The 27,008-nt window shown below is 41.6% G+C and overlaps 1 protein-coding gene across 1 annotated transcript in view; it reads right to left on the minus strand.

Annotated features, from left to right (window-relative positions):
* mrpl23 (mitochondrial ribosomal protein L23) overlaps positions 1-26,764 on the minus strand; it is a 128,001-nt gene extending 101,237 nt beyond the window's left edge. Inside the window, exons 1-2 of the mRNA XM_039017069.1 lie at positions 26,661-26,764; positions 4,506-4,628 (exon numbers count right to left, since the gene is read on the minus strand). Of these exons, the coding sequence (XP_038872997.1) occupies positions 4,506-4,628; positions 26,661-26,677 (140 nt within the window). The 5' untranslated portion in view covers positions 26,678-26,764. The remainder of the gene's footprint in view (positions 1-4,505; positions 4,629-26,660) is intronic.
* Between the last annotated feature and the right edge of the window lie 244 nt (positions 26,765-27,008).

Raw genomic sequence — 27,008 nt, forward strand, 5'->3', positions numbered from 1 at the left:
TGTGTATGCAAACCAACGATGGCGCTGGAGAAAGGAAGAGATACTTCAAGACCACAAAATGACTCAACGAACACTCAAAATGACAAAGGAAACCAAACGACCTCAGCACTAAGGAAGCGAGAGAGAAACACTCGCCGATTGTTTTGAGCCATTGAAAGTGCCAAGGAAGGATTAGGAGACGGCTGTGTGGTTTGAGGAACGTTTGCAGAGCGTTTGGGAAGTGTATAATGATAAAGCGAGGAGAAGAGAGAACGAGTCGAGTTCCGTCCTGTGAGTCCACAGAATAACATAGGACCTCTATGGGTGTGTGTTCATTTCAGGCCCCAGGTGCTAGGCAGACAAAGCAAACCTTGTGTTCGTCCTGAGAAAAACGAAATTAAAGCACTCAAGAAATGCTCACTACAAAAACGCTACTACCCACGGCCACAATCGCAATCAACACTTTATTGTAGTGACGGCACAGTAGTCACAGGGTTTCCGTTAGAAGGTAATAGCCGGCTTTCGGCTGATAAAAACAAATAAAAGTTGATAAATAATATGGGGGGGGGGGGGGGCCATTGCGAAATAATGCATTTTAGCCTAATAATGAAATACCAGTTGATGTAGCGCGAGAGCTGCCAAAAACAGCTCAAACAGGTGTTTGTTTCTGCTGGAGTGAAACGTGCTTTAATAAACCCAATCGGTGTAAAAAACGTGTGTAAAAAACAACAAAAAACAATGGCCACAATTATAAAGGAAACATTTAATTGTTAGAATCCGGAACGTTTTACTACATACGAGGCATGTCTTACCTTGCTTCAAAGTAGCCTAGCCAAAATCCAACCGAACGTGCAGGTTTTTATTTTCGAAAAACTTCCATATGCCATTGAAAACAGCCGTTTCCTCTCATGTTCTATCGGTTTTCAAATAAACTTTCTTTAATTGTCCAGTAGTCATATTAGCAACCCATGCTAGTTGTTGCATATTTACATGTCCCCTCTTTCAAATTTTCATGATTGATATTGTCATCTCTGTCACATGAAACCGCTCACAAGGATGTTTCCCCACTAATTGGATTATGAAACAAACATTCGCTCGTAGCCTACTACCTTGTGCGCATTGCTGCGCTTATAACTTGAAGAATAGTTTACCCCTTAAAAAAAATAACAAAAAAGATTGTTTAGCACCATTTTAACATTCTAATCTGTTGCATGAGCCTCCTTGCTTTAAAAAAAAATGTTGGATGTAGGCATATTGTATGACTTTTGGATCTATCATCCCACAACTGTCCCAGGGTCTGTTTGGAACAGGCTATTTCTTTCAGAACGACACGCTGACCAATAGAATAGGTCAACTTTGCTATATTGGGGAGGTAGATTGACATAGACTAGTGCTTTCTCAATGCAGCGAGTAGTTACTTAGAGTAGGCATCGGCCATATACATTCCTTCTCTCTTTGCACAGGAAAATGTTGGCCTTTTATAAAAACACATTTCATGCAATTCTACCACACGTTATATGACTGGAGACCTTGGCGGAATATGTTTTAATACAACAAAAATGACAGGGTAGCCAACTCTCCCGACACTGACAAACATATCAATAAAAGCTATTTTGTGTGATCATGTATTAGGCCTTGGAAAAGGGGAGACAAATAGAACGACGGTAATCTAACCTGGAATCAAATCACATGCTATTTGTCACATGCGACGAATACAACAGGTGTAGAGACCATACAGTGAAATGATTACTTACAAGCCCTTAAATCAACAATGCAGATAAGACAAATACCTTAAAAAAAGAAGAAATAAAGTAACAAATAATTAAAGAGCAGCAGTAAAATAACAATAGCGAGACTATATACAGGGGGTACCGGTAAAGAGTTAATGTGCGGAGGCACTGGTTAGTCGAGTTAATATATGTGGGTAGAGTTATTAAAGTAACTTATGCATAGACAATAACAGAGAGTATCAGCAGTGTAAAGGGGGGGAGGGGCAATGCAAGCAGTCTGGGTAGCCATTTGATTAGACGTTCAGCAGTCTTATGGCTTGGGGGTAGAAGCTGTTTAGAAGCCTCTTGGACCTAGACTTGGTGCTCCGGTACTGCTTGCTATGCGGAAGCAGAGAGAACAGTCTTTGACTAGATTGGCTGGAGTCTTTGACAATGTTTTGGGCCTTCCTCTGACACCGCCTGGTATATAGGTACTGGATGGCAGGAAGCTTGGCCCCAGTGATGTACTGGGCCGTTCGCACTACCCTCTTTAGTGCCTTGCGGTCGGAGGCTGAGCAGTTTCCATACAAGGCAGTGATGCAACCAGTCAGGATGCTCTCGATAGTGCAGCTATAAAACCTTTTGAGGATCTGAGGACCCATGACAAATCTTTTCAGTCTCCTGAGGGGGAATAGGTTTTGTTGTGTCCTCGTCACGACTGTCTTGGTGTGCTTGGATCATGTTAGTTTGTTGGTGATGAGGACACCAAGGAACTTGAAGTACTCAACCTGCACCCCTACAGCCCAATCGATGAGAATGGGGGCGTGCTCGGTCCTCCTTTTCCTGTAGTCCACAATCATCTCCTTAGTCTTGATCACGTTGAGGGAGAGGTTGTTGTCCTGGCACCACACGGCCAGGTCTCTGACCTCCTCCCTATATGCTATCTCGTCGTTGATCAGGCCTACCACTGTTGTGTCATCGGCAAACTTAACGATGGTGATAGAGTCGTGCCTGGCAGTGCAGTCATGAGTGAACAGGGAGTACAGGAAGAGGATAGTGAATGATAAAAACGGTGAATATGCACACTTACCGGGGATTTGACCGATCTCCGCTGGCGCCAATACTTTTTGCTCAATTAAGTTGAGAATTTTGATAATGAAAAGACTCCAGTCTGTCTTTTAGTCGTCTTCTCTTTACAGCAATAGCCATTTGTTTTCCAAACTGTTTTTCCACTTCCGACTGTAGGCTATACGATTTAAAACAAGCCACAGCTTCTTTATTTTTAAGAAGCGAATGATCCTCTGTGGTCAAATCATGCTTTCTGGTGTAGTAGCCTATTTTGAAGGATTTTATTGATTTCTGTATAGACAGGAGTACGCTAATTAGGCTATACAATTTTGGCATTTGAATGCAATTTTCTTTAGGGAAAGCTTAGCTTCCTAGCCTTATGGATGCTCCGCCTATGCATCTTCAAATTCCTCACTGGTATTCGGTAAGAATTACGCACGCCGTTGCATTCGAGCTGCATGTTCCGTTAAGATGAAATACCATAAACTAAACGTGATTTCTGTCATTCTGAAAACCGTAGGTGGACGCCCTAATCAGGTCACGAAACCAATGCATATGGGTCCGGTAAATTTCTTAAATGTCCTGTAAATGAAAAATGCTGCCAGTCAAATGTCCGGCGCCACATTTTCCAAATGGAAACCCTGAGTAGTCATCGATATCATGTACATTAGGTGATCCGGGGAGGGTATAGATGTGTGTAAGCGAGTGAGAGAGACAGTGTGTGTGTGTGTGTGTGTGTGTTTATATTTGTGTGAGCATGTGTGTCTGTCTGAAGAGGATCAACAAGGTGTAGTAAACACACAATGTTTTGAGGGGTGGAGGTACAGCAATCATGTGCCTCTCCCTGGCCCAGGCAAAGGCCCCAGGGGAAAAAAACGAATAAAAACCATTTCACCCACACACACACAGACCGGCCTTTTAAAACAAGCACCCTGGAGTCTGGGGCGGGAACCCAGTACCTGAATGAATAGATTAGGAATAATCCCCTGCAAAGACTGGTTTGATGCTCCACTTGAAGCATCAATTTAAATTCAGTGGAGTCAGTGGATTCTCTGATGGTCGAATAGCAGATGACTTGTGACGTCTTGGACCAAGACAATGGCGTTGTGGCAAGAAATGTAATGCCAACAAGACCCCAATAAAATGATAGTACATCTCTCAACTCTTTGTATCTACGGCTCTGGATGGTAATAATCGTTCCCTGTACATGCTTGATGTCATGTTTAAGTTGTGCGAACGTCGATGAACTGAGCTAGCATAGCAATAAAGCAAACACTCACAGTAAGAACAAGTTGCCCTTGAAAATATACCTGACCCTGAAACAATAGTTTGGGGAAGCCACTAGCTTCTCAGTTCTGTTCTTCTCATCTCATGCTCAGTCAATCAGCTCAGCACTGGGGTCAGAGGAACAACCTACAGTAGCCTGAAGCCGATGGCTGCCGTTCATTTCTTTAGGTTAGCACTCCATCTAGTGGCCAGGATGCAGACCAGCACTTGTTCACTCCACCTCATGGAAATGGACTGGTGTAAGAAATACAGTGAAAATTCTTACACACCCATCTAATGCTTTTAAATCTATGAGGGGACAGGGAACATGTACACTAAGGAAAAAAGGAGGGGAAATGGAATTGGGTTCTGAGCTGGGGTCCGATTATCAACCATTCTCCCCCTTCAGTGTGCCCTCAATCATTTGGACACACATTTAATTTACAACTCGTGTTACAGGTCAATTAAAAAAAACAGACTTACTCCATGGGGATTCTGAACTGCACTGTGTCCTGAGGCTGCTCCTTCCCTGGTCGGACCAGAGTCAGGGAGAATGGCGGCCGGAAGATCCTCAGTTGGGGGTTCCCGATCTGGTACAGCGGGTATCTGTACGGAAAACAGGAGACTGGGTTGAAGGAGAGCCCAAGCACACTTTCCAGGGTCAGTATCCCAGACCACTACTCCTGGACTAAAAGGTATGCTCAATATAGATGATCAATGGAAAGTGTTTTTAGTCCAAGAACAATTTTAATAATCTGGCTCCAGGAAACTGGTCCATACAATCAATGCTTATTTGACACTTTTTTTGGCTATAGCAATGCTTTTGGCCGACACAGTCTTCTTCTGAACATAACAGATTAACAGTGAGAGTAGAAAGTGAGCAGGTGCAGTCAGTACAATATAGGGAAGGGGACTAAAGTCATTGGACCCATGTCAATGGGGTGCATTTCAATAGTCCTGGTCCTCCCCTCTCCTCCAGTCCTAGGTGCATGAAAGGTGAAAATGTGTCAAGGAGTCTCTAGCTTTCGAGTTAAAGAAAGTCTGTTCAATCAATTTGCCAATATCAAATACAAATATTTTTTACCACAAGTAATTTTAACTAGCCAACTGTCCCTTAGCCCGACTACCCATCCACATCAAACTACCTTTTCTTCTCCACAATGAATCAGGGTTTGCTGCTCGGAGCACATCTCTGAAGCCTCTGAGCATGTATCAATCCTGCTATAGGACTCATTGCGGCTAGCCTAAAGATTCCGACCTTACAGTCGACGTAAATACACGTTGTGCCATCTGCTGATGTAAGTAAAAAGGTCTTTATAAACACATTTGATTAATTGATTTTCCCTCATGCCATCAGCAGGTTACAGGAAGTTGAATGTAAGACTTTAAGACCTTTTATTGCACTCACAATAGCACCTTTGGCAGCGATTACAGCCTCAAGTCTTATTTGGCATGATGCTACAAGCTTGGCACACCTGTATCTGGGGAGTTTCTCCCATTCTCCTCTGCAGATCCTCTCACGCACTGTCAGGTTGGATGGGGGGGGGGGGGGGGGGGGGGTGTCACAGCACAGCTATTTTCAGGTCTCTCCAGAGATGTTCGATCTGGTTCAAGTCCGGAATCTGGCTGGGCCACTCATGAACATTAGGGGACTTGTCCCAAAGCCACTCCTGCGTTGTCTTGGCTGTGTGCTTAGGTGAACCATCGCCCCAGTCTGAGGTCATGAGCTCTCTGGAGCAGGTTTTCATCAAGGATATCTCTGTACTTTACTCCGTTCATCTTTCCCTTGATCCTGACTAGTCTCCCAGTTCCTGCCGCTGAAAAACATCCCGACAGCATGATGCTGCCACCACCATGCCTTTTACTGAGGAGTGGCTTCCGTCTGGCCACTCTACCATAAATGCCTGATTGGTGGAGTGCTGCAGAGATGGTTGTCCTTCCGGAAGGTTCTCCCATCTCCACAGAGGAACTCCGGAGCTCTGTCAGAGTGACCATCGGGTTCTGGGTCACCTCCCTGACCAAGGACCTTCTCCCCCGTTTGCTCAGTTTGGCCAGCTTTAGGAAGAGTCTTGGTCGTTCCAAATTTATTCCATTTAAGAATGATGTAGGTCTCTGTGTTCTTGGGGACCTTCAATGGATGCAGACATTTTTTTGTACCCTTCTTTTTTTGCATCCTGTCTGGTGCAGATATCAACAAGGCCTATGGTGTCATCACTACCGTGTCTCGCCACCTTGGCCTGGATGAGGGCAAGGTTCTTGGCAGTCTGGCGAAGTACACTTCCAAGCAAGGGCTTTGGGATGGAGATGCAATATGGCAGTCGTGCCAACATATCTCATCAGCCACCTGGTGGTAGGGACTTTGTGGATCTGAGGCTCTTTCCCCTGTTGCCTCCATCATCCTCCAAATCCCACCAAACATCAGCCGCCTCAGAGCGCAACTGGTCCTTGTTTGGGAACACACACAAAAGCATGCAACAGGCTGACCAATACCAGGGTTGAAAAATTGGCGGCCATCCGGGCAAATTTGAGGCTTTTTGAGCACGACAACGAGCCATCCTCAACAAGGTTGGAAAGTGACACTGAAGATGAGGCCTCAGAGTCTGATGTTCAAGAGGTGGACATTGAGGAAGTCCAGGGAGAAGACATGGAAGCCTGAGAGGAAGACAGCCTAGAAACTAAAGCTTTGGTTATCATTTTACAGATGTATCTTGAAAATGTTTTTGGGAGATGTGATGGATCATTGGGGATCATTCAATATTCCCTTTCTTTTGTTGTTCAGTGAAATCATCCCATGTGAAGAGTCAACTCATTTAATTAAAGTTCAATTTGTAACTAAATCGTTTTTTTATTTATATTTGAAGGATTTAATCATTTACAATTATGTCTACCTATCATAAGGTAAAAGGTTTATGTTTCTGTCTCCATATGATACGGTAGTGTGTGTGGAGGTGCTAACTAACGGCGAATAAACTATAAAAATAAAGAAAGTTGCACACACCATGTATAAACTCCCAGCATTTTAATGTGTATTTACCAACGGTTCGGCATAACTGTGCCTTCCACAGGGTAATTACATTTACATTTAAGTCATTTAGCAGACACTCTTATCCAGTGCGACTTACAAATTGGAAAGTTCATACATATTCATCCTGGTCCCCCCGTGGGAATTGAACCCTGGTCCCCCCGTGGGAATTGAACCCACAACCCTGGCGTTGCAAGCGCCATGCTCTACCAACTGAGCCACACGGGACTGTAATGTCATGAATACATGAGTTGTCATGTCATGAATTACCCTGAGAAAGGCACAGTGATGCCGAAACGTTGGTAAATACACATTAAATTGCTGGAAGTTTATACATGGTGTGTGCAACTTTCTTTATTTTGATAGTTTACAGTCCATATGATATGGTTTTTAAAAAACACAGCAAACAAAGAAACGTCCCTTTTTCAGGACCCTGTCCTTCAAAGATATTTGTATTTTTACAAATTAGCTTCACAGATCTTCATTATAAAGGCTTTAAACACTGTTTCCCATGCTTGCTCAATGAACCATAAACAATTAATGAACATGCACGAACGGTCGTTAAGACACTAACAGCTTACAGACGACAGGCAATTAAGGTCACAGTTATGAAAACTTAGGACACTAAAGAGACCTTTCTACCGACTCAAAAACACCAAAAGAAAAATGCCCAGGGTCCCTGCTCTTCTGCGTGAACGTGCCTTAGGCATGCTGCAAGGAGGCATGAGGACTGCAGATGTGACCAGGGCAATACATTGCAATGTTCGTACTGTGAGACGCCTAAGACAGCGCTACAGGGAGGCAGGACGGACAGCTTATCGTCCTCGCAGTGGCAGACCACGTGTAACAACACCTGCACAGGATCGGTACATCCAAACATCACACCTGCGGGACAGGTACAGGATGGCAACAACAACTGCCTGAGTTACACCAGGAATGCACAATCCCTCAATCAGTGCTCAGACTGTCCGCAATAAGCTTAGAGAGGCTGAACTGAGGGCTTGTAGGCCTGTTGTAAGGCAGGTCTTCACCAGACATCACCGGCAACAACGTCGCCTATGGGCACAAACCCACCGTCGCTGGACCAGACAGGACTGGCAAAAAGTGCTCTTCACTGACGAGTCGCGGTTTTGTCTCACCAAGGGTGATTCGCGTTTATCGTCGAAGGAATGAGCGTTACACCGAGGCCTGTACTCTGGAGCGGGACCGATTTGGAGGTGGAGGGTCCGTCATGGTCTGGGGCGGTGTGTCACAGCATCATCGGACTGAGCTTGTTGTCATTGCAGGCAATCTCAACGCTGTGCATTACAGGGAAGACATTCTCCTCCCTCATGTGGTACCCTTCCTGCAGACTCATCCTGACATAACCCTCCAGCATGACAATGCCACCAGCCATACTGCTCGTTCTGTGCGGGATTTCCTGCAAGACAGGAATGTCAGTGTTCTGCCATGGCCAGCGAAGAGCCCGGATCTCAATCCCATTGAGCACGTCTGGGAACTGTTGGATCGGAGGGTGAGGGCTAGGGCCATTCCCCCCAGAAATGTCTGGGAACTTGCAGGTGCCTTGGTGGAAGAGTGGGGTAACATCTCACAGCAAGAACTGACAAATCTGGTGCAGTCCATGAGGAGGAGATACACTGCAGTACTTAATGCAGCTGGTGGCCAGATACTGACTGTTACTTTTGATTTTGACACCCCCCCCCCCCGCTTTGTTCAGGGACACGTTATTCCTTTTTCAGTTCATGTCTCAGTTGTTGAATCTTGTTATGTCATACAAATATTTACACAAGTTTGCTGAAAATAAACACAGTTGACAGTGAGATGACGTTTCTTTTTTTGCTGAGTTTATATCCAATGCATATCTACATTTAAATGGTATTAACATTCATTCCCATATATTCCTGTGGAAAGTTTCTACCTCTGAATATTCCCCAAAATGTGCAACCCTATATGCCACACCTGTCTGGTGGATGGATTACCTTAGAAAAGGAGAAATGCACACTAACAGGGATGTAAACCAATTTGTGCACATTTGAGAGAAAAACAGTTTCTGTACATATGGAAAAATGTGGGGATCTTTTATTTCAGCTCATGAAACATGGGACCAACACTTTACATGTTGCGTTTATATTTTTGTTCGGTGTAGCTAACTAGCCATTTAATTTGCGCTCGCACTCAAAACACAATTCCAACAGCAGAATTATAGTCCGTGTACAAAACATTAGGAAAACATTCCTAATATTGAGTTGCAGCCCCTTTTGCCCTCAAAACAGCCTCAATTCATCGAGGCATGAACTCTACAAGGTGTCGAAAGCATTCCACAGGGATGCTGGCCCATGTTGACACCAATTCCTCCCACAGTTGTGTCAAGTTGGCTGGATGTCCTTTGGGTGGTGGACCATTCTTGATACACATGGGAAAGGGTTTATCGTTGCAGTTCTTGACACACTAACCCGGTGCACCTGGCACTTAATACCACACCCAGTTCAAAGGCACTTCAATCTTTTGTCTTGTCCATTCACCCTCTGAATGGCACAAGTACACAATCCATGTCTCAATTGTCACAAGGCTTAACAATCCTTCTTTAACCTGTCTCCCCCTATTCATCAACACTGATTGAAGTGGATTTAACAAGTGAGATCATGTCATGGAAATAGCAGGTGTTCCTTATGTTTTAAATACTCAGGGTATCTGAGAAATACTTATAGCATTACAAACATAGCTGCACACAATAATAACAAAGACAATATCAGCATGTGAAGTAGATGGTTTGAATAAAAATCACCTAAACAAACTGCACTATCAATTTAGGAGTCCACAATCTCACCATGTTCAACCTGCAGATCGACGTGCCTCGCAGAGTGGAGTCTGACATTCGCAACGGCACCATGCAATGCACCCTGGACTGAAGAGGCAGACGCGAAGGAGAAATGCGGTGGGCCCTCTTAAAAATTACACATTTCTTAAGGTAGGAATATCACAAAAAATATGATCAACGGTATATCCGAGAGAAGAAAAGCTCTCGCGTTAGGACATCACCGGTATTGAAATCTGACATGTATGACAGACGTTTTCGCAATCTCCTCGAGCGTGGTTTTGATGACAAGCTATATTGAATACATTTCGTTGGTCAAAGGGTCGTGAAACGTTCATATGAACGTAAAGGGGAACCAATAGTATTGATTCAGTCGGTCGTGAAACATCTTGAAAGAGTGCATCGGTTATTATTTCATGTTCATTTTTTATCAAGTTTATAAAATGTCAAATACCACCCACAGACCTCACCACACCCCACACCAATCTCACCCCAACGACAAGCATATACAATCAGTTCTCCGTGTTTGACAAGTAGTATGAAGCTGCGGCTCACAATAATTTCTTCTTCATCCTATGGAATGTATTCTCAGTGAATTTGGTGATGGTTTTTTTTCCCCCCTGTTCGGAGAAATTAGTAATTGAAGTTGTTGGGTCCCATTCTACATCCTGATATTACCAGGTTCTGACTACTGGATATTAAGCAAGGAGATAAACAAAACCAAAGCATGGGTTGTGGTCCTACCGCCACCATGGACTTCTTACAGGATCATTTGGGTGAACTAAGAATGTTTGTTTACATCCCCATTAGTGAGAATTTCTCCTTTGCCAAGATAATCCATCCACCTGACAGGTGTGGCATATCAAGAAGCTGATTAAACAGCATGATCATTACACAGCTGCATCGTGTGCTGGGGACAAAAGGTTTACTCTAAAACGTGCACTTTCGTCACACAACACAATGCCACAGATGTTTCAAGTTGAGGAAGCGTGCAATTGGCAGGCTGACTGGAGGAATGTCCACCAGAGAAGCATGGAATTCAAATGAGGAGATGGACAGATGAGAGAGGGAGAAGAGAGAAAATCTCCACTTAGGAGAAAGGAGTAGACCTGTACCACCAACGAGACAACCAAATGCTTTTGGACTAGGAGAGAAAACATGGTCAGATGAAGGAAGAGCAGCTGGACTAGCAGTGTTCTCTGGGGTGATCCATGTCTCCATCAGGGACAAAAAGTCAAGGAACTGAAGGGCAGCATAGGCTGAGATGAACTCAGCATTCTTGACCACAGACAGCGTTTGGAACTGCCTGCCAGAGACCTGGAAATACAGTGTATTCGGAAAGTATTCAGACCCCTTGACTTTTTCCACTTCGTTACATTACAGCCTTATTCTAAAACAGATTTAAAACAGGTTTTTTTCATCATTAATCTATACACAATAGCCCATAATGACAAAAAAAATGGTTTAGAAATGTTTGCAAATTTATTAAAAATAAAAATATCACATTTACATACATTTAAGTAGTCTATTCAGACCCTTTACTCAGCTCTTTATTCAATCACCTTTGGCAGCGATTAAGCCTCGAGTCTTCTTACGTATGACGCTACAAGCTTGGCACACCTGTATTTGGGGAGTTTCTCCCATTCTTTCTCCCAGATCCTCTCAACAGAGAGGGCTTAGCGAGGTAACTTCGGTCAACTCTGGGTACAACTTCATCCGGAAACCAGACGTTGAATTGCATTGCATTTCAGGCAGATTTTTTATCTTGTGCGCATGCTTTAAGTGATAGAAATCTGAACGTACTACTAGAGCTTTGAAAAGTTGATGTAATTACACTTTCCTGTGGATATATACTCACATTCCTACCTGCAAAAATAATCAACCGCACGGACAACCAGAAAAGCACTTTCCTGATTGAAATGCTAATTTCTGCCCAGCATAGAATTCAACGCAATGTTTCCAGGCAAGGTTAAACTCAGGCTAACTGGTACAATGAACGTGTCTCACCATTTAGCTAGGTACATTTCAATGTCAACGAATGCTTCAGAACTAACCTAATCTGGGGAAGGTTAACTAAGGACTTGCTCCATTTATCCTTCATGAAGTGTCTGAGCCACAAGTTGAGAACCAATTACATCAGATACCCCCCCGCTCGCAAAGATTGAGTTATTATCCCCTTCATTTGAGATAGACAACCAATTCTATATTTTATTGATCAAAATGTTTGTGTTTTAAAAAAAATAGTAGTGTTAAAATCAGGGGTTGGAACTAGAGGTCGACCGATTAATCGGAATGGCCGATTAATCGGGGCCGATATCAAGTTCTTAACAATTTTTTGCAGTTAACTAGTCCAATGCTCTAACACCTGATTACATTGCACTCCACGAGGAGCCTGCCTGTTACGCAAATGCAGTAAGCTAAGGTAAGTTGCTAGCTAGCATTAAACTTATCTTATAAAAAACAATCAATCAATGACTGTCATCGCTCCAATGTGTACTTAACCTGTTTGGGCTGCAGGGGCAGTATTGAGTAGCCGGATAAAAGGTGCCCATTTCAAACGGCCTCGTACTCAATTCTTGCTCGTACAATATGCATATTATTATTACTATTGGATAGAAAACACTCTCTAGTTTCTAAAACCGGTTGAATTATATCTGTGAGTAAAACAGAACTAATTTTGCAGCAAACTTCCTGACAGGAAGTGGAAAATCTGAAATCGATGCTCTGTTCTAGGGCCTGCCTATAAAGGTCCTTGATATTTATTAGAATACATGCACTTTATACGTCTTCCACTAGATGTCGACAGGCAGTGAGAGAAGAAATTGAGTGTATAACTTGATCTGGGGTCGAATAAATGCTCTTTGTATGACGTGTCACCAGTTTCCTGTTTTCTGGAGAGCGCGTGAAGGGACCTGGTTTTGCCTTCTGTACAGCTGTCGTTATAGACGACTAATATCTCCGGCTTTGATTTTATTTGATACATGTGACAATATCATCGTAAAGTATGTTTTTTCAATATAGTTTTATTAGATTATTGAAATTTTTTCGGGACGTTAGGCGTGTTGCTTTGTCTGCGTTTGTTCAGGAAGGAGAGCTTCGCGCCACTTTGCTAGCTTTCCGTGCTAATTGACTGGAGAAGAGGACATTCTAAATCCAAACTACGATTGTTCCCGACAAAGGACCCCTTGTACAACATTCTGATGGAAGATCGTCAAAAGTAGGACCCATTTTATGATGTTATTTCATATATCTGTCGAACATGTTGTACTAGTAGTTTGCGGCCAGGTTTTGGGCACGCTCTCGCCATAACGTAAACTGCATATCGTAATGAAGTTATTTTTAGAATTCTAACACGGCGATTGCATTAAGAACTAGTGTATCTATCATTTCCTATACAACATGTATTTTTTAGTTATGTTTATGAATAGCTATTTGGTCAGAATATGAGAGTGTCAGAAAAATATCCGGACGTTGTGGGAAAAAGATGCTACGTTAGCACAATGTATAACCACTGATTTCAGCTCTAAATATGCACATTTTCGAACAAAACATAAGTGTATGTATAACCTGATGTTATAGGACTGTCATCTGATGAAGCTTATCAAGGTTAGTCAAAAATTATATATCTTTTGCTGGTTTGTTACGATCGCTAACTTTTGCTGCTGGGGAATGGCTTGTGTTTCTGGCTATTGTGGTAAGCTAATATAATGCTATATTGTGTTTTCGCTGTAAAACACTTAAGAAATCGGAAATATTGGCTGGAATCACAAGATGCCTGTCTTTCATTTGCTGTACACCATGTATTTTTCAGAAATGTTTTATGATGAGTATTTAGGTATTTGACGTTGGTGTCTGTAATTACTCTGGCTGCTTCGGTGCCATTTCTGACGGTAGCTGTAATGGTAGCTGCAATGTAAAACTGATTTATACCTCAAATATGCACATTTTTCGAACAAAACATAGATTTATTGAATAACATGTTATAAGACTGTCATCTGATGAAGTTGTTTCTTGGTTAGTTTGGTTGGTTCTTGGTTAGTTAGGTTGGTTTTGTGCATGCTACCTGTGCTGTGAAAAATGTCTGTCCTTTTTTGTATTTGGTGGTGAGCTAACATAAATATATGTGGTGTTTTCGCTGTAAAACATTTTAAAAAATCAGACATGTTGGCTGGATTCACAAGATGTTTATCTTTCAAATGCTGTATTGGACTTGTTAATGTGTGAAAGTTAAATATTTCAAAAAAATATATTTTGAATTTCGCGCCCTGCACTTGAAGTGGCTGTTGTCATATTGTGCCCGGCTTCGGGCTTGCAGCCAGAAGAAGTTAACCATAAACATCAATGCCTTTCTTAAAATCAATACACAAGTATATATTTTTAAACCTGCATATTTAGCTTAAAAACATCCAGGTTAGCAGGCAATATTAAACAGGTGAAATTGTGTCATTTCTCTTGCGTTCATTGCACGCAGAGTCAGGGTATATGCAACAGTCTGGCTCTTTGCGAACTAATTATGACATAACATTGAAGGTTGTGCAATGTAACAGGAATATTTAGACTCATGGATGCCACCCGTTTGATAAAATACGGAACGGAATAAACGTTTTGTTTTCGAGGTGATAGTTTCCGGATTAGTCAAAGGTATATGGTTTAGAGAGAAATAGTCGACGCGTTATAATTCCTGTAATAACTTACGGCTGAATTTGAAAGGGGTTCCTTCGTTATTTTACCGTTCATGTCTTCCATAGAGAATGTCTTGATCTACTTCAAATAAGGTCTGTGTTTCGTGCAGGCTTAAACCGCCTCAGCGTTTTGATACCCGTGTAAATCTCACTAGGATAAGGTAACGTTTGTCAACATATTTTCATAAATCCACTCCAAAAAAAAAAATATTCGCTTATATTTAGCCAATATTGATCAGAGTTACCTTGTCCTATGGATATCTACACAGTTATAAAATTGGCGGTGTAAGCCTACACGAAACACAGACCTTATTTTAAGTGAATCTAAAAATATCCTATGGAATAAATGAAGGAACCGCTTTTCAGACTTCAGTATCATTGTCACTTCAGAGCTGTGTGCGTGTGTGTATTTATATATTAAATTAAAATAAAAGTGTTCATTGTTCATTCAGTATTGTTGCAATTGTCATTATTACAAAAATGTGTGTGTGTGTATGATATATTTTTTTTTTTCCCCAAAAATTTTTTTTTAATAAATCGGTATCTGCTTTTTTTGTACTCCAATAATCGGTATCGAAAAATCATAATCGGTCGACCTCTAGTTGGAACCAAAATAATTTTTCCAATATTTTTGTTCTGAACAGAACCACAAATTCTTTTCCCCCATTTGGTTCCAATGTTCCAACTAGCAAAATAAAGTTCTGAACTGGTTCAAACCAAAAGAAAAGTACCGGTTTATATCATTCCTTTCTGTTCCTTTTTCAGCCTGTGCAAACAATTTTGTACATTTCCTCATTAAATGACTTCACCAATAAGTGCAGATAGCTCGCTTGCTCTAGTTGTTTACACGCACGACGAACAGACAAGTGTAGCCTATGACGCAACAGATATTTTGCAGGTAGGGAGAGAGCAAGAGAGATTTGAGGAGGAGGCTTGAAGTACTGGGAATATTGTTATGAAATGCATTATCTGAATTAGGTCCACAGAATTATACCTAGGAGGAGAGCGGCTTCTATGCAGGGACTTTGAATGTCCTTTGAGCTAGCTAGCTAACAAGCTTGTGTGTGCAAAGCGGCATCATAAAACACATGACCTTTTTGTGGTTAATAAACCTAACGTGAAAATGTGATAAATAGACCAATGATTCTTCACACAATGAGTGCTTATTGAGTCACATTCAGAATTTAGGCAAGCTATTATAATTTTACAACCAGGAAAAGGCGGAGCTATTTCTGCATATTAAACCTTCAACTAGCATTGGACAAGTTAATCCTTTCTTCTCTAGCTAATTAAACATCTCTCTCCTTATCTTCTGAATAATGCTTGTGATGTTCAGCACAGTAGCCAAGTGTCGCACATTATACCGGTAATATCATGGTACCAAACGTCATTATACCAACATTTTAGAATATTGTAGTACCGTTTCATATGATACTACCAACTTTTTCAGCCCTATCGATCCAACGAACCTGCTGGCGCCTGTTAAAAATGTTTATAAAAAGTCAGTTTTGTATAAAAAAAATATGTTTAATTTAATTTAAGCAACAGGTCCAATACCCACTTCACTTTCATGCACATAACACGTGTGGCAGCTGTAATCAGCCAGCCGCATCCCCTACCAGCCCCACTCATCTGCTTCTCTCCGTCCAATCTCCATGCGTGTCTATTCCGGGGTAAAGTTTATTCATTGTATCATTTCATTGCCTGTTTTAACTATGAGCACAGACCAGTCTGAGTAGACTTTGCAAGTTCACTGTCATGCAGCCTCAATTTAAGAGAGGGAAAATGGTACACCACTTTGTGACAGGCATGCTTGCAGCTTTATAGCAAGGAAAACGACTTGTCTCTAGCCAAAAAAAATTGTTTTTTTTATGACCCATATTACTGGAGAAGGGGGTTTTTCTTTCCGTCTTGATTCCCACGCATTTCATATAATTTCACAAACCATGTCGCGGGCCATTTTAAACTAATCCCAGGTCACTATTTATTGGTCTGATCACAAACAACGTTGGCCAGTCATGTAACCTACAGTTGAAGTCGGAAGTTTACATACACCTTAGCCAAATACATTTAAACTCAGTTATTCACAATTCCTGACATTTAGTCCTAGTAAAAATTCCCTGTCTTAGGATCAACACTTTATTTTAAGAATGTGAAATGTCAGAATAATAGTAGAGAGAATGATTCATTTCAGCTTTTATTTCTTTCATCACATTCCCAGTGGGTCAGAAGTTTACATACACTCAATTAGTATTTGGTAGCATTGCCTTTAATTGTTTAACTTGGGTCAAACGTCATTTTCGGTAGCCTTCCACAAGCTTCCCACAATAAATTGGGTGAATTTTGGCCCCATTCCTCCGGACAGAGCTGGTGTAACAGTCAGGTTTGTAGGCCTCCTTGCTCACACACGCTTTTTCAGTTCTGCCAACAAATCTTCTATAGGATGGAGGTCAGGGCTTTGTGATGGCCACTCCAATACATTGACTTTGTTGTCCTTAGGCCATTTTGCAACAACTTTGGAAGTATGCTTGGGGTCATTGTCCATTTGGAAGACCCATTTGCGACCAAGCTTTAACTTCCTGACTGATGTCTTGAGATGTTGCTTCAATATACCCACATGATTTTCCTCCCTTATGATTCTATCTATTTTGTGAAGTGCACCAGTCCCTGCTGCAGCAAAGCACCCCTACAACATGATGCTGCCACACCCGTGCTTCATGGTTGGGATAGTGTTCTTTGTCTTGCAAACCTCCCCTTTTTCCTACAAAACAGAACGATGGTCATTATGTCCAAACAGTTATATTTTTGTTTCATCAGACCAGGGGACATTTCTCCAAAAAGCACGATCTTTGTCTCCATGTGCAATTGCAAACCATAGTCTGGCTTTTTTAATGGCATTTATGAAGCCGTGGCTTCTTCCTTGCTGAGTGGCCTTTCAGGTTATGTCGATATAGAACTCGTTATACTGTGGATATAGATACTTTTGTACCCGTTTCCTCCAGCATCTTCACAGGGTCCTTTGCTGATGTTCTGGGATTGATGTGCACTTTTCACACCAAAATACGTTCATCTCTAGGAGACAGAGCGCGTCTCCTTCCTGAGCGGTATGACAGCTGCGTGGTCCCATGGTGTTTATACTTGCGTACTATTGTTTGTACAGATGAACATGGTACCCTCAGGGGTTTGGAAATTTCTCCCAAGAATGAACCAGACTTGTGGAGGTCTACAATTATTTTTCTGAGGTCTTGGCTGATTTATTTATTTCCCATGATGTCAAGCGAAGAGGCATGAGTTTGAAGGTAGGCCTTGAAATACATCCACAGGTACACCTCCAATTTAATCAAATGATGTCAATTAGCCTATCAGAAGCTTCTAAAGCCATTACATCATTTTCTGGAATTTTCCAAGCTGTTTAAAGGCACAGTCAACTTAGTGTATGTAAACTTCTGACCCACTGGAATTGTGATACAGTGAATTATAAGTGAAATAATCTGTCTGTAAACAACTGTTGGAAAAATTACTTGTGTCATGCACAAAGTAGATGTACTAACCGACTTGCCAAAACTATAGTTGGTTAACAAGAAATTTGTGGAGTGTTTGAAAAACGAGTTTTAATGACTCCAACACAAGTGTATGTAAACTTCCGACTTCAACTGTAGATAGCTAACAACCTGGTAACTTGACAGTAGGTTTAGGCACATTTGATTGGCACAGGAAGAAAGGAAAAGGGTCTGCTACTCATGAAATGTGCTTCAAAAGGTAGGATTCATAGTAGAGGTTAATTAGGGACGATTTCGAGTTTTCAAAACAATCGGTAATCGGAATTTTTGGACGCCGATTATATTGCAATCCATGAGGAGACTGCGTGGCAGGCTGACCACCTGTTACGCGAGTGCAGGCAGCAAGGAGCCATGGTAAGTTGCTAGCTAGCATTAAACTTATCTTATAAAAAAAACATCTTAACATAATCACTAGTTAAACTAGCAATATCATCAACCATGTGTAGTTAACTAGCTTGTTCTTGCGTTGCATATAATCAATGCAGTGCCTGAAATTGTGTCACTTCTCTTGCGTTCAGTGTAAGCAGAGTCAGGGTACATGCAGCAGTTTGGGCCGCCTGGCTCGTTGCGAACTGTGTGAAGACCATTTCTTCCTAACGATGACCGTAATTAATTTGCCAGAATTTTACATAATTATGACATAACATTTAAGGTTGTGCAATGTAACAGCAATATTTAGACTTAGGGTTGCCACCCTTTCAATAAAATACGGAACGGTTCCATATTTCACTGAAAGAAACGTTTTGTTTACGAAATTATAGTTTCCAGATTTGACCATATTAAATGACATAAGGCTCGTATTTCTGTGTGTTATTATATTATAATTAAGTCTATGATTTGATATTTGATAGAGCAGTCTGACTGAGCGGTGGTAGGCAGCAGCAGGCTCGTAAGCATTCATTCAAACAGCACTTTCCTGCGTTTGCCAGCAGCTCTTCGCAATGCTTGAAGCACAGCGCTGTTTATGACTTCAAGCCCATCACCTCCCGAGATTAGGCTGGCAATACCATAGTGCCTATAAGAACATCCAATAGTCAAAGGTATATGAAATACAAATGGTATAGATAGAAATAGTCCTATAATAACTACAACCTAAAACTTCTTACCTGGGAATATTGAAGACTTATGTTAAAAGGAACCACTAGCTTTCATAAGTTCTCATGTTCTGAGCAAGGAACTTAAATGTTAGCTTTTTTACATGGCACATATTGCACTTTTAATTTCTTCTCCAACACTGTTTTTGCATTATTTAAACCAAATTGAACATCTTTATTTATTTGAGACTATATTGATTTTATTTATGTTAAGTTAAAATAAAGTGTTCATTGTCCATTCAGTATTGTTGTAATTGTCATTATTACAAAAATATATAAAAACACATTTTTATTTTATTAAAAAATTATAAAAATAAAAAACAAATCGTCCGAATAATTGTTGTCGGCATTAAAAAAATCATAATTGGTCGACCTCTAATTCATATAGGCCTAATGTAAGCCTAAACTACATCAAAACTCGATTCGTTTTTGGTGCTCCTTAAATTCTGTTTGGTGCATAACGTTTTAAAAGTTGGGAGCAGTCTGTGGCGGTCGCAAAATGTTGTCAGCCGGTGATCATCAAGCAAATAACTGCCGGTCTCACAGTAATTGAATGTTAATTAGCATAAACACATTAAGCATCTCCTGGCTTCTACGCATAGCCTACAAGCCACTGATGCAGACCTTTAGAACATACTTTTTTAAATGTATAATAAATCCATTTAATATAGCCTACGCCGTCACAATATATCCATTATTTATTTTAGACAGGTCTAAAGAAACATTAAATGAAGAAAATTTAGTCTATTTCAGAAGAATGGAATACTCCGAGTTGTCTTTATGTTAGGCCCTGATCTGGCTATGCCAAATGGCTGTGGCCTACACTAGTTCATTAGCAGACAAGATGTGCTTACAATTCAGTGGCATTATTTTATAGTATGAAGAATATATTTGAATAAGGCTGAATATAACAGAAAGGATCTCAAAGGAAGTCCGCAGATGTGGCTATTCTGTGTATTCTGTTTTTAGGTGTAGATTGAGGATAAAAAATAAAAACCCTTAACAAAATGTGGAAAAAAGTGAAGGGGTCTGAATACTTTCCCAGTCACCTATTCCCCAGTCTTATCACTCCTTTTATCTGTGGAACAGCTTGTTACGTTGTGGCCATAACCATTTAATCCATAGAAGGGTTTTGGAACCTCTAACCATGGCAATTTGAAAATAAATGAACATTTCCAAGGAACAGAAACGGAACACAAGTGATCCGTACTGTTCCAGAACAGATGAAGACAGAGGAAGAGGCGAAGTGAGAGGTTTCACTCTCTCCAAAATCTGTCCAATGCGTTTCTCTGGGCTTATTTTGGGCCTAGGCTTGTCGCCTGCCTTGGAACGACTCCCATTGTTAGGGCGGAAATATAAGCATCTCGTCATTATATACACACATGTCTGATAGTATTTTCTGTTGGTCACGTCATTTTACTGTTTGGGAAAAAATGGAACCGTTTGTTGACCTGTTAAATGAGGGTCAGTTATTCGGCAGCAAAGTTGACTGAAATTTGCATCCCTACTTCTTTATTATTTCCCCTAATCCAACCATCCCTCCCCTAATTGGAGTAAAATAATGGGTAACGATATTTAGGCTTTCACTTCCAGCTTATACATACTACACACATTTCAAGGGCAACATATTTTACATGAGTTATATTTTGTTTGTTTTTAGTCTCAGCCTTCTGCTACACTCCTCAACCCCTCCCATCCATCTCTGAAGACCATCCAGTTATGACTTCTAGCTGACATATTGTTACACTATGCTGCGGTGTTTCACAAGGGCTGAAACTTTCTATTCTTATAGTTTCTACAGAGTATAAATGAAAAGACAAACACCTTTGCTAAGAGTATTATATTATTGATCAATTGACTATGACTTATCATCTCACCTAGCGGTGCTATTTGAAGAGTTGGCTCCAAGTAAATGTTGCATTTCCTGAACCTGCGACCAAAAACAAGCTACATATGGGCAGCACCAAAACAAGTGATCTAATGATTCTGTCTCTTCGCAGCAAAATCTGCAAAGCTGGGATGTTTGTTTCCATGTAAACTCAGCAAAAAAAAGAAATGTCCCTTTTTAAGAACCCTGTCTTTCAAAGATAATTTGAAAAAAATCAAAATAACTTCACATATCTTCATTGTAAAGGGTTTAAACACTGTTTCCCAGGCTTGCTCAATGAACCATAAACAATGAACATGCACCTGTGGAATGGTCGATAAGACACCAACAGCTTACAGACGGCAGGCAATTAAGGTCACAGTTATGAAAACTTGGGACACTAAAGAGACCTTTCTACTGACTCTGAAAAACACCAAAAGAAAGATGCCCAGGGTCCCTGCTCATCTGCGTGAACGTGCCTTAGGCATGCTGCAAGGAGGCATGAGGACTGCAGATGTGGCCAGGGCAATAAATTGCAATGTCCGTACTGTGAGACGCCTGAGACAGCGCTACAGGGAGACAGGACAGACAGCTGATCGTCCTCGCAGTGGCAGACCACATGTAACAACACCTGCACAGGATCGGTACATCCAAACATCACACCTGTGGGACAGGTACAGGATGGGAACAACAACTGCCCGAGTTAGACCAGGAACGCACAATCCCTCCATTAGTGCTCAGACAGAGGCTGGACTGAGGGCTTGTAGGCCTGTTGTAAGGCAGGTCCTCACCAGACATCACCGGCAACAACGCCGCCTGTGGGCACAAACCCAACGTCGCTGAACCAGACAGGACTGGTAAAAAGTGCTCTTCACTGACGAGTCGCGGTTCTGTCTCACCAGGGGTGACGGTCGGATTTGCGTTTATCTTCGAAGGAATGAGCGTTACACCGAGGCCTGTACTCTGGAGCGGGATTGATTTGGAGGTGGAGGGTCCGTCATGGTCTGGGGTGGTGTGTCACAGCATCATTGGACTGAGCTTGTTGTCATTGCAGGCAATCTCAACGCTGTGCGTTACAGGGAAGACATCCTCCTCCCTCATGTGGTACCCTTCCTGCAGGCTCATCCTGACATGACCCTCCAGCATGACAATGCCACCAGCCATACTGCTCGTCCTGTGCGGGATTTCCTGCGAGACAGGAATGTCAGTGTTCTGCCATGGCCAGCGATGAGCCCAGATCTCAATCCCATTGAGCACGTCTGGGACCTGTTGGATCAGAGGGTGAGGGTGAGGGCTAGGGCCATTCCCCCCAGAAATGTCCGGGAACTTGTAGGTGCCTTGGTGGAAGAGTGGGGTAACATCTCACAGCAAGAACTGGCAAATCTGGTGAGGTCCATGAGGAGGAAATGCATGTAGTACTTAATGCAGCTGGTGGCCACACCAGATACTGACTGTTACTTATCATTTTGAACCCCCCTTTGTTCAGGGATACATTATTCCATTTCTGTTAGTCACATGTCTGTGGAACTTCTTCAGGTTGTGTGTCAGTTGTTGAATCTTGTTATGTTCATACAAATATTTACACGTTAAGTTATCTGAAAATAAACGCAGTTGACAGTGAGAGGACGTTTCTTTTTTTGCTGAGTTTATAACAAGAATTTTGACCCTTGAATTTTGCATAATCATTTAAATTGAAAAACTAAGTTTTGAATCCGGCGTTGTTTTGGGTATCACTTCATTAACCATGTGCCATGGAATCGGTACATCGAAAATCTCCTCAATATTTTTCAGCCTGTATGGCGCAGCAGTCAATTTTTTTGTCCTTAAATGAAACTAGTATACACTAACGTTCAAAAGTTTGGGGCCACTTAGAAATGTCCTTGTTTTTGAAATAAAATCAAAAGTTGTCCATTAAAATAACATCAAATCGATCAGAAATACAGTGTAGACATTGTTCATGTTGTAAATGACTATTGTAGCTAGAAACGGCTGATTTTTTAGAGAATATCAACATAGGCGTACAGAGGCCCATTATCAGCAACCATCACTCCTGTCTTCCAATGGCACATTGTGTTAGATAATCCAAGTTGAACACTTTAAAAAGGCTAAATGATCATTAGAAAACCATTTTGCAATTATGTTAGCACAGCTGAAAACTGTTGATCTGATTAAAGAAGGAATAAAACAGGCCTTCTTTAGACTAGTTGAGTATCTGGGGCATCAGCATTTGTGGTTTCGATTACAGGCTCAAAATGGACAGAAACAAATAACTTTCTTCTGAAACTCGTCAGCCTATTCTTGTTCTGAGAAATGAAGGCTATTCCATGCGAGAAAATGCCAAGAAACTGAAGATCTCGTAGAACACTGTGTACTACTCCCTTCACAGAACATTGCAAACTGTCTCTAACCAGAATAGAATGAGGAGTGGGAGGCCCCGGTGCACAACTGAGCAAGAGGACAAGTACATTAGAGTGTCTAGTTTGAGAAACAGACACCTCACAAGTCCTCAACTGGCAGCCTCATTAATTAGTACCTGCAAAAACACCAGTTTCAACATCAACAGTGAAGAGGCGACTCCGAGATGCTGGCCTTTTAGGCAGAGTTCCTCTGTCCAGTGTCTGTGTTCTTTTGCCTATCTTAATCTTTTTCTTTTTATTGGCCAGTCTGAGATAGGGCTTTTTCAGCAGAAGGTCAGCATCCCGGAGTCGCCCCTACACTGTTGACGTTGAGACTTGTTATACGGGTACAATTGAATAAAGCTGCCAGTTGAGGACTTGTGAGCCATCCATTTCTCATTATTCACTTTGAACTGGACTGTGTGTTTACAGGCAGGTGCAACAGCTCGACGTTAGATAATTAGAACACATTTGCCAAAAGCCAAAAAATACACCGGAATTGATTTCTGCGAATATGTAAATACCAAGCCATAAAAAACCAAGCCATAAGGTTGAAGGAATTGTCCGTAGAGCTCCGAGGCAGGAATGTGTCGAGGCACAGATCTGGGAAAGGGTACAAAAACATGTCTGCAGCATTGAAGGTCCACAAAAATACAGTGGCCACCGTCATTCTTAAATGGAAGAAGTTTGGAACCACCAAGACTCTTCATAGAATTGGCCACCCAGCCAAACTGAGCAATCGGGGGAGAAGGGCCTGGTCAGGAAGGTGACTAAGAACCCAATGGTCACTGACAGAGCTCCAGAGTTCCTCTGTGGAGATGGGAGAATCTTCCAGAAGGACAACCATCTCTGCAGCATTCCACCAATCAGGCCTTTATGATAGAGTGGCCAGGGAAGCCACTCCTCAGTAAAGTCACATGAGAGCCCGCTTGGAGTTTGCTTGAGACCAAGATTGAACTCTTTGGCCTGAATGCCAAGGGTCACATCTGGAGGAAACCAGGCACCATCCCTACGGTGAAGCAATAGGGTGGCAGCATCATGCTGTGGGGATGTTTTTCAGCGGCAAAGACTGAGATCGAAGGAAAGTTGAACGGAGCGAAGCAGAGAGAGATCCTTGATGAAAACCTCACGACCTCAGACTGAGGCGAAGGTTCACCTTCCAACAGGACAACGACCCAAAACACACAGCCAAGACAACGCGGGAGTGGCTTCGGGACAAATCTCTGAATGTCCTTGAGTGGCCCAGCTAGAGCCCGGACTTGAACCCGAATGAACATCTCTGGAGAGACCTGAAAATAGCTGTGCGGCAACGCTCCCCATCCAACCTGACAGAGATTGAGAGGATCTGCAGAGAACCTCCTCAAATACAGGTGTGCCAAGCTTGTAGCATCATACCCAAGAAGACTCAAGGCTGTAATCGCTGCCATTGGAGCTTCAACAAAGCACAGAGTAAAAGGTCTGAATACTTATTAAAATGTCATTTCAGTTAGTTGTTTCTAAAAACCTGTTTTTGCTTTGTCATTATGGGTAGATTGAGGGGGGGAAACTATTTAATTCCATTTTAGAATTAGGCTGTAACATAATAACATGGGGGAAAACTCATGAGGTCTGAATACTTTCCCAATGCACTGTATACTTGCTTGTGACTTGTAGTACAGCACATCATAGGCGATATGGTAGCTGGCCAAAATGATTAGAAATCACAAATCATTGCACGGGCCAAATAGAAAAGTACAGCATCATGCCTTGAGCACAGACAGAACAATGAGAGAGACATTTCACCGGATGTATAAATGTGAAGCGTCCGCTTAGCGTTTCCACTCACTATCAAATATGGTAGCGAGAAGAAGCCCACTGGCAGGCACCATGAGAAGATGGAATGAGATGGATTTTGGCTGAAAATTTTCTCAACGATGAAACTTTTGATCTCAATAAAGTTCTGTTCCAAAACTAGAATCTGTTATGAACAGAGTGGACTACGTTTTGTAGAATTTACCTTTTGCAAAAGTGTAATTGTATATATATATATATTTTCATTGTGTTTATGCGTTCAAAGGCAAATTGAGTCATTGCACGCGAGCATTTCTGAAGAGGCGTTCCCTAACGGGAATATGCAGACGTCTGCTAGAACGGGCCAATGGGATCTCGATAGCACGTGCTTGGCTATGCCCACCTCCTTGCTTGTTCCGCCCACTTTGACTAATTTGTTCCTATTGGAAACGAGAGGCTGTGGTCTATCTTGGTTAAGTGATACAAATCTTTGCTTTGAGTTTAACACGTGCGCTAGCCTATTAGCCACGTTATGACAGACTTGTGATCATTGCACTTGCTAGTTTGATTGTATTGACATTCCCAGACTTTTTTTTCTTCAGAATATTGAGTCATTGAAACAGTGCATCCCGAATGGGTGGTGCTGCAAACAACGTACCAGGCCATCTCTGATACAACCTGAGAGCAATATTTGTTGGATTGCCAAGAAATGTATTGGTGAAATATATGAACCATGCATTGAACAGCATCCATCTATTCTGCCCAACAACGCCTTACTGTACATTTTTATTTAAAATGTAACATTTCTTTAACTAGGTAAGTCAGTTAAGAACAAATTCGTATTTACAATGACGCCTTACCGGGGAACAGTGGGTTAACTTGTTCAGGGGTAGAAAGACAGATTTTTACCGTGTCAGCTCGGGGATTCAATCCAGCAACACTTCGGCTACTGGCCCAACGCTCTAATCACATCATGGATTTTTTTGTCAAATACGATTTATTTTTAAAACCTCTTATAAAGTTGGTTTTGTAGCATAACATGGGAATTTGATACTATTGACTGACATGATTGTCTTAATATACGCAAAGCAGTTAACGCTGTCAGTTCCACTTTAACTCGTGGAGTTGAGGTTAATTAGCTAAGCAACATACTGTTTGACAAGTAAGCAACTAACTAGCTAAATAATATAGTTAGTTGGAAAGATAGCTTTCTTGATCTACAGAAAACTAAACTAACGTTACTTGCCTCTGTCTATGGTCTTTTTACAACAATAACTGGCGATTTGGCTAGCTACGGTATTAGATACCTTTACAGTTACGGCAGCTAACTAACTAGCCTACATGTAAAGATAACCTTTGCTACGTGAGCAGACTGATTTTTCTGAAGGCGACTTGAAGCACAGTGGCATTATATATAATAACTGCAACTTACATTAATCTTCTTGCCATGGTTGTAGCCCCGTGTTTTGATAAATAAACTGTCTGTGTGTGTTATATTTTCAAGGACTTCCAAACAGCTTCTCCACAGCGACAATAAAGAAAGTACTTCCGGGTCACGGAATATCGAAAATGTTCCAAGTAAAGGTCCCCCACTTAAAAGTAGAAAAGTGTAATTAACCTGTATTTATTCATGATCTATACAGTACCTGTCAAAAGTTTCGACACACCTACTCATTCAAGAGTTTTTCTTTATTTTACTATTTTCTACATTGAAGATTAATAGTGAAGACGTCAACACTATGAAATAACACATATGGAATCATGTAGTAACCAAAAAAAT

Source organism: Salvelinus namaycush, chromosome 21 (genome assembly GCF_016432855.1).
Source record: "Salvelinus namaycush isolate Seneca chromosome 21, SaNama_1.0, whole genome shotgun sequence".
NCBI classification, from domain to species: Eukaryota; Metazoa; Chordata; class Actinopteri; order Salmoniformes; family Salmonidae; genus Salvelinus; species Salvelinus namaycush.